This window comes from Oreochromis niloticus, linkage group LG13, assembly GCF_001858045.2.
Source record: "Oreochromis niloticus isolate F11D_XX linkage group LG13, O_niloticus_UMD_NMBU, whole genome shotgun sequence".
Classification (NCBI taxonomy): domain Eukaryota; kingdom Metazoa; phylum Chordata; class Actinopteri; order Cichliformes; family Cichlidae; genus Oreochromis; species Oreochromis niloticus.
The window spans coordinates 14212507-14221121 of NC_031978.2; the positions used below are offsets into that span (position 1 = coordinate 14212507).

At 40.5% G+C, this 8615-nt stretch overlaps 1 protein-coding gene across 3 annotated transcripts; it reads left to right on the top strand.

Annotated features, from left to right (window-relative positions):
* The first annotated feature begins 30 nt into the window (after positions 1–30).
* Positions 31–1158, top strand: gnrh3 (gonadotropin-releasing hormone 3). Of its 3 annotated transcripts, none has more exons than XM_025897673.1 (4): positions 31–53; positions 160–398; positions 537–617; positions 950–1158. In XM_025897673.1, the coding sequence occupies exons 2-4, from the start codon at positions 261–263 to the stop codon at positions 995–997; spliced, it is 267 nt and encodes an 88-aa protein (XP_025753458.1). In that variant the 5' UTR covers positions 31–53; positions 160–260; the 3' UTR covers positions 998–1158. The 3 variants fall into 3 exon arrangements, with proteins under 3 accessions (XP_025753458.1, XP_005474297.1, XP_025753457.1); XM_005474240.2 differs by having other exon boundaries at positions 45–53; positions 256–398; positions 950–1154; XM_025897672.1 differs by lacking the exon at positions 31–53 and having other exon boundaries at positions 160–184; positions 256–398; positions 950–1154.
* The last annotated feature ends 7457 nt before the right edge of the window (positions 1159–8615 follow it).

An 8615-nucleotide genomic window follows, 5' to 3' on the forward strand; every position in this document is an offset into this window, starting at 1 on the left:
ATAAAATCCCCCCACTGCCTAATGCGACACATGCTAACAAGGCAAATACAGAGGTGAGTCAGTAGTCACTTAAATTTGTTCAATGTTCATTAAGTTAAAAGTACTCCTCTCCTTAATTACTATCTAAAATGTTTACTAGTGTCTGGTGATGCTTTACAGTCCCTGCTCTGCAAGCCAAGGAGCTGTGAGTAAGGATACTGTGGCATTACTGTTTCTTTTTGGGGGGTTTTACTACAGTTTTGGCTTCCCCTGCAGTTCTAATGGAAGCAGGCAGCAGAGTTATAATGCAGGTGTTGTTGCTGGCGTTGGTGGTTCAGGTCACCCTGTCCCAGCACTGGTCCTATGGATGGCTACCAGGTGGAAAGAGAAGTGTGGGAGAGCTTGAGGCAACCATTAGGGTGAGTAATTATTACATGTGGAACTGAATGAAATGTTAAATAAGGGCAAAATGTAACAGGAACGACTAAAACACTTCAAACCTGCTGTTAATGGGATCAGATTGGTACATCTTCTAAATTCTCTTTTACTCTACATAGATGATGGGCACAGGAGAGGTGGTGTCTCTTCCCGATGAGGCAAATGCCCAAACCCAAGAGAGACTTAGACCATACAATATAGTAAGTGCCTATTATGCATAATTTATCACCAATGTCTAGTTCAATTGTACAATATTAATGTACACTACACCACTGTGTGCCAGTGTGTTCCAAAGCGGCAATGACAATATACAAACTGCTCAGTGACTGTTTTTATTTTTCCCTCTTTGCATGAAAGAATATGGGTGTGACTCCTTTTAGTTTTGGGAGTGGTGATAGATGTAGTGCAAATTTTTCTCTCTTGTTTGGTATCAACTGCGCCTACATATCAATTCAAATTGAAATATTTTTAGATTAAATATTTAAAGAAGCAGCTCGAATGACTGACTCGTGTTTAATTTTAATCTCTTCAGATTAATGATGATTCCAGTCACTTTGACCGAAAAAAAAAGGTTCCCTAATAATTGAAGAGCTACATCATTATCAGCAGCACAAGGGAAAGATCGCCCGGCAACAAGATGGTGACTTCAGCAAATCATTTGTCACGCAGATGTTAATTATTTGTTATCGGTGGTTAAAGCCTTGTAAAACTGTAATAAACTTTAAAATCCAGATTAGCTAATTGTGTATTGCTCAGTGTGGTTTTTTATAGATCTTGTTGATCTTGTTATTGGAGATTAAATGATATAAAATGCTCTTTTAAAGCCTTTAAATAGATTCAGCTGCCTTTGTAAAGCAGACACGACCGACAAGCATGACAAACTTGTGACACAACAATCTTAGCATGACAACAGCTGGTGATTAAGCCAATTTATTAGAAATCAATGACTTAATTGAATTTGTCACAGTTTTGGTAATTCCATTTTCTGCCACACCAGTCACTTGCATATGCAATATGGAAAATCTCACCAGCTGATTTTCCTGCTCACACTTGAATATTGATTAGACACCTACCTAAATATTTTCTGCTTTTAATGTCCGCAACTGCTTTCTGCTAATTTAGGATAACTGCAGTCATCCAAAACAGACCAAGAGTAGAACTTTTTTTTCCCCCCCTCTCTGTACAGGAAATTGGTGTTCATTAAAAAAATTGGAATTTCATATCAGGAAAGGAAAAGAATCAGCAGGGGGCATATGTTTTAAAGAGAACTCATTTTCTGGCAAAGCCCCACAGACAGAGCACCATACTAATCGCCTGGTGCATAAGGGGCTAGGATTCATGAACTGTGCTGACACCGGGGAGGCCCGGCATTGTTAGAGCGTGGTTGTAATGCACACCAATGAACCCAAACCCGCTGGCACAACTGGGAAAAGGTGAACATTATAAAAGCACATAGAATTAAAGAGAAATTAAACCACATTCCATTGCACTTCCAGAACAATGCTTGTTCATTTGTGATACTTCCCGTCATTGGTTTAATATTCATGGTCGTACTTTGCATAGCACAATCATTTCCTTTGATGAGGAAAGACTTAAGTATTTTTGAAGTGTTATATTATACTTTAGCTCCTTTGACAAAGTTACGGGGGAAACTATTATCCTGGGTATTTTCTTCTGAAAGTCACGATGAGACTTCCTTGAATTGATTTACTTGAGTTTATGCTTCGTGGCGTTTTCAGTAATTTTGCAACATCTTCATAAAAGATAATCGTGCTTTTATAACATTTCCTAAAATACTGTTTTTATTCAATTTGGTACACTTTTGTGGGGATAATTAATGTTTACAGATAAAACATAAAATCCCATAAATTCCCTTTAAATAATCCCAAAGCATTTGCCGTGAAAGCCAACTTTCTCCCTCCCAGTGTCCTCATCAAGGACCTGCCTAATTGCACGTATATCAGGACAACAAAACCTGCTGGTATCTATGTTTCCAAATTTGATTTAACCTCACTTTCTCCTTCCCAGACCCCCTGGTGGATATTCACTTTGTTTACCTCAAATTAAACTTCATATTGTTTACAGCCTCCTGGTCCCTGAACATTTTATAGCATTTTAGAATTATTTCTTTATTTATTTTTTGTAATGATTGTAGAGTTGGGATTCATTTGAATGTTTCCCTCATCTGCATGAAAATTATATAATTAACTTTTGATTAACCAGCTCAGTTGAGTTGGTTCCCCCATGCACACTGGTGAATAGTACCCACCGCATTTTAATGACTGTTTTCCAATTGAGTGGCGACCTTTTCATCAAAGAGCCACAACTGGGGCTAAACAACGGATAGAAAATAATCACGGCGAAGACAATAGTAGAGGCCGACAGGCTAGGATGTCATCCTTAAATATAACAACAAAGATGAAAGCAGCTTTACTGCATGTAGTGGCTGCGGCGAGAGAAGCCAAGTGCTTATGCTGCTGGATGCCCCATTGTTAAAGCAGTGGAGGTCACGTCCATTGGCATAGAGAGGGAAAGCACAGGAAGCTGAGAATGGCCCATTGTTACATGTCCTTGCTCAGAGGGAATTCCATTATGAAGGGCAATACATTTTTGATACTTTGATTTTTGTGCCATTCATTTGTTTGAAAAACAGAACATATTTGGATAATGGCTTCAGGAAAAAGGGGGTCTCAGAGCACCACCATCCAAGGCTACGGCGCAGCATTAACACACCTGCCAATCAAGCACATCCGAGCAGATGTGCATCCTCGCGCTGCCTACCATCAAATAAGCATTCTATCATATGCATAATATAGTTTTCATTTCATCACTATTATGCCCCTTGCACCGTGTGTGTTTCTGATGGGTCATAGGAAACTTTTATTGAAGCGGAGTGTATAATAAAGTCATTTTCCAGGTGCTTGTTGTGGCTCTTATTATGAACAGAATGATAATTTCCCCTGGAGGAATCTGGCACTGCATATCAATTGAAGTTTAGTGTGGGTCTTACTATGTTCCCGCAGGCTATAGTAGAAGGCAAAGTCATCTTCAGAGAGAGTCTAAATGTCAGGGAGGTCTTCAAACACTTTTTTCCCAGAGCCTTACTGAAAAGGGTCTTTGGAACGGCTGTGTCTTGGAATTGATATGGTAGACGTCAGGTAAAGAGAGTGGCTGAAGGCTTAATGTAAAACAGGTGAAATTTAATTGGAGAAAATGTATTTTAAAGACTAGGGAAAGGTTAATAGAAGAAATGAAAATATTAATGCTTTTCTAGAGCCACGTTCTGAGGTAAAGCATTTGTGTAGACAGCTGCTCGGGGACCTTTTTTTGCTATGTCGCCTCATCTCCACATGGTGACACTCTTGAGCTGTGTGTTTTGAACCAGCTCCTGGATGCCCATCTCTCAGCAATTCCATCACTTAAGTTGGAGAAACTGTTATTCCTCTAAATCTAACAAAGGCTTCATTCAATCATCCCAAACTCTGCGAAAATTGCTCATTTTTGATCCGAGTGTCTGAGTTTGTGTTTTATTTTGCACGGTTTTGCAGCAGGCCTGCACACGGCCGAGAGCTAAGCTCTCTGTAAAATGTGGAAATTCGTATTTCATCTATGGAAAGTCATGAATTTCTGAAGTGTTCTTAGTTTTGCATTTGCAAGACATTCATTTATTTTATTCTACTTTTCTCCCCTTGTTTCATTGAGTGAAGTCTTCAACTACAGCTAGCTATATGGTAACATGTACAGTAGTGGATTGGCCTTCCTTCTCCTTCTTGGCTGGCAGGGAACCTTCCTGTTGTGATCCGACTTCTCTCCTTTGATCAAAGAACAGTGTTAAAGCACTGGGAGAAGGAGGAGATATGAAATATGAATGAATACAGCTGTGTTTTGATGGATATGTCTCAAAGTATCCCAGTAAGAGACTGCTAAAGGCCAGGAAATCTGTTTGTGTTGTGGAAATAGGCTCTTCCTCGCTTGTTTCTTTACCAGCTTCATCTTGGGTAGCTTTTCACTTCATATTTTAGAGATCCTTTGTTAGGAGAGAGATCAACCCCTTATCCATGCATTTGTAGGAAACTGTTCTAAGAGGCCCTAGTTCATAATATATATCATTAATGACACCATTTCTTTTGTTTGGTCTTGAAAACACCTTTTGAACAAAAAGAGCGGCAGCCATGAGAGGGGGATATTTATTATTTTTCTAGGGTAGACCCAAAGTTCTCACAGATGGAATGAGATCTTATATGAGGTGATGGAGGCTTTGTCACTCGTTATGTCTGTGATTCCATTTCCTTTTCTAAAACCCCATCGGGGAGCTCTGACTCATTTTAAAGTTGGAAGCTGATACTGTGGTGTAAAACTAACATTCCCATATGAATTAGGAAACTGTCAGCGCTCAGAGAGATTTCAGATTTTTAGAGTTAGATGAACTCATCTTTTAAATTACTCTTCTTTAATAAACAACGATAATAAAAAGAGGTGCTCGTAAAAACAATTATTAAGAGAGACTGTAAATGAGAATGGGTGCCTATAGATGTGTTTTACTCCGCAGCACGGCTCGGCTGTCTAATTAACAGTCATTTAAAGACTCTCTTTAGTCATTTAGGTTTATATTAACTAAGATTCAGCCTTTGGACTCATGTCAGGACAATGTCTCTGGGCTACTGGAGGTTCAAAACTTTCTGCATGGGCTTTATTAGCCTCACTAATAGCTGGGTTCCCCAAATGCCAGGCTCCACCTCTGCTGGGAATAAGGTCTCAGATCCTGTCAGAGAGGGGTCGCACTAACCGACTGTAATCTTTAGGGTTCTCCACTCCTGCTGACCTACATCTAACACCGGCTCCATCCCCCCCGCTTACCTCCAACCGCTATCCTTTCCCTCCCCAATCTGGTCTACCCATCCCACGTCAGTTATGCCACCCTTGGCTCTCCCTCCCACATCTTACCACCCTTGTGTGATAGTATCCCTCCACCCAACCCACCCCATGCTTGTTCCAGCCTTGTCCGGCTGGCCACAGCGAGGAGCACGCCTTATCCTGTGGTAACAGCAATTAGCAGAGTAAAGCAAGCTGTGGAGAAGACTGGATCCCTGTCCACGTTTCAACCCCAGATCATGAGTCTCCAGCCCGACTTCAAGGCAAACCATGCAATTAGCTACAATAATGATAATGTGTTGTAGGGGAACAAAGAGAGGGTAAAACAGACTACTGGTGTGAGGGAGAGAGGGGTGCTAATAGTAGGGGGGTTATTTGAATGCCCTAGTGCAGATAGGAGACCAAATCAGACTGATTATCAAACGTATGATGAATTACATTTTTCCTCTAATTATCCGTGCCTTTTATGTGTAAACCAACTGAGTGAATTTTGCATTCTAGACATCTACGGTCAGTGGTCTTTGGGCATCACACTGGGGTTACAGCTTTTATTTCCTCTAAGAAACATACAAGGAGTTACTCATGTGGCTAAGCTGATGGGAAGAGGGGAAAGATGTACTGACAATTTTCTTAGTTGACTTAATTAGATACTTTCAGAAATGTTTGGCAGCGGTACAGGAACGGAAAAAGGGAAAGTATGTGGTTTGATGTTTGACTATCGCAGATGTGTTGACACAGAGTCAAAACATGCTGGAAACAAACCACAAAACCCAGACCACAAATAACAGCATTTCAAGTCAAGGTTGTGAGTAGATACAGTTGAGAAGCAGACGCGCTGCCTTGGTTGGAACACAAAAGTGCAGCACCTATTCTCTCCGCTGTGAGCAGAGACCATTCCTACAGTCTTACATCCAGAGGTTTATAGAGGATATTTTGCTGGGTGTTGTGCAAAACGAACCGTGTCCCCAGAGCAGCAGCAACTTCACCTTGGCGGAGTAATGCTGTGATATTCTGTTTATTCTTCACTCACTTCATTTTACTCAGAGGAAATCCTCTGGAGATGGCTTATCTTGGAGCTGGAACAGGTGCACTCTAATTTACTCCTATTGCTTGGGGAGCCCAGGGGCCCCTGTAGAGAAGAAAGTAGCGATGTAGCACACTCCACTGTAAAGCACAAACAGCCAGAGAAAGAGCATTTAATCGAAAGAGAAGAAAACTGTGAGCTTTGAGAGCAGCCGTATCATTTGGATGCAGAAAATCTCCCCTACTTTTTTTTTCTTTTTTTGAGTTTTCCTGAAGAAAATGGACCTGTCATTTAATTTAATTTTCATTTCACCAACAGTGTTTACTTTGTTTGAAACTGTCATGCTACATTTGGCAAAGCACCAGATGACATAAAGGACCTGTTGTGTTACCCCCGCATCATAATACATTTCCTCGGCTTCCATTCCTGAAATATCTGCACCATTTAAGGCTTAAAAAGGGTTTTATAGTATCTCTGATATGTGCCTCTTAAGTTTAAGTGTACGCAAATGTGTATGCTATCGCCTATTTGTTTTAGTAATACTGCACATTTTCAGCCAGGAGAAAAAGTTTGTTTCATCTTTTACCCTCATCCCTGCATTCACCACGAAAGAGCTAAGCTTTCAACTTTGAATTTACTCTCCAATTCCTTTTCTTTAGAGAACTATGGTTTTGAAGAGTGGAGCTGGTATGTTATTTGTTCGGTATATTATAAGTCTGAATTCAGTCAGTATTTTTGTTTTGTGTTGTTCGTCTCTTGGGAATTATGCAATCAAAGCAGATGCCTCAAGCAGTCTAGAAAGCGCCCCTTGTGAATAAGAGAAAATCTTGTACACAGCATTTTTTGTATGTGTGTATGAGGAAGGGGGGCATGACAACAAAGCAAATATATGGCATTGTTCTCTGTATACTATACCCGTATGCTGCACCTTTTTTTTAAAAGTGAATATAACCATCACACCTGCATACATTTAAATGGTGAGGAGGGGGAGTGTCTGACCATTTGACTCTGCTCAAATGACAATTTTGAGCCCAGCTGATGAAGTGCATAACTACAATGTGTGCACCGCTTTGACTGATGCAATGGAGGTTCAACCGTCAATGCAGTGGATCCCTATGATGGAAAATAGGCTTGAAAACTGTGTTGCTAGTGGAATTCCACATTGTACAAACAGACATTTCTCAGAAAACACATACTAACACCAGAGAGACAAACGCTTTGCCCCCCCTCATCCCTGCAACAAAAAGAAAAAAAAAAGAGTAAACACAAACAAGAGACAGTGATACAAGGACAACAAGAGAAATATTATATACACTTTTAATGAGTGTGCCTGCTCCAAGCTTCTGTTTTTAATCACCTTTCCATGTGACATAATTTGCTGCAAGATTGTATATGCTTGAGGGACTTTCAGTTCTTGTCAACTCAAGAGCATTTGAACCAATCAATACCTGTCTATCCTGTGGCACACTCATAGTTGGCCATTAGGAAAGAGCTGCTTAAAGTAAGCTCAGCCAATACCATTAGCCCTAGCCTAAGGGCAGTTCCATGCCTTAGTCAGGGTAGGCACCTGCCCCCGTCACCCCCACCTCACCCCCTTAACCCCCTCCACCCCTCCCCCTACCATTAAGAACCTCCCCTGAGACATCATTTGGACACATCGGCCAAAGAGCACTTCTTTATTCCCTCTCTTTTCTTTCCCTGGCTCCACCAAAAATCAATACATCTCCCCTTTTTCTTATTTTCACAATTTTGCCTCAATATTATTCTCTCCTACTGCCAGAAACCAATGGGTTATCCTGTTTTTTTTGTCTTTTCATCTACAATTTCCTGTGACTAATGTCTCCACACCTCGTGTTTCAAGGGAAAGAATGGGAAAATAATTAAATTATCTTGTCATGTTGATATCAAACAGAGCGTGCGTGGAGAAACATTTTGAAAGCACCCAGTCATTCTACATTTACTTGCTCCCTTTTTAACCCTATACATATATATATATATATATATATATATACATATATATGCCATTAAGAAAGTTGCTTTGCAAACTCAGCAGATTGTGTAGCTGTGCTTAAACTGAATCCTTTATTTTTGACACTCAATAAGGGAGACATCAGAGCTCAGATATCTTTGCAGTAATGAGTGAACTTCCTCTGTGTCAGTGTTTTTCTGCTTCAACCATGTCATAATACCAGGCCCCAGAGAACAGCGCAGCGTACACTGTAATGATTCCTGACTGCTTCTAATTTTATAGCAAGGCAATGACTCCACACAGCACAAAGTTTGAGAACAAGTCATACAATAT

Excerpts from the sequence above, each read along its gene's own strand:
- gnrh3 (XM_025897673.1), top strand. The coding sequence starts at position 261 with ATGGAAGCAGGCAGCAGAGTTATAATGCAGGTGTTGTTGCTGGCGTTG. Across the intron at positions 399-536 it reads AGCTTGAGGCAACCATTAGG|ATGATGGGCACAGGAGAGGT; the intron begins GTGAGTAATTAT and ends TACTCTACATAG. Across the intron at positions 618-949 it reads GACTTAGACCATACAATATA|ATTAATGATGATTCCAGTCA; the intron begins GTAAGTGCCTAT and ends TAATCTCTTCAG.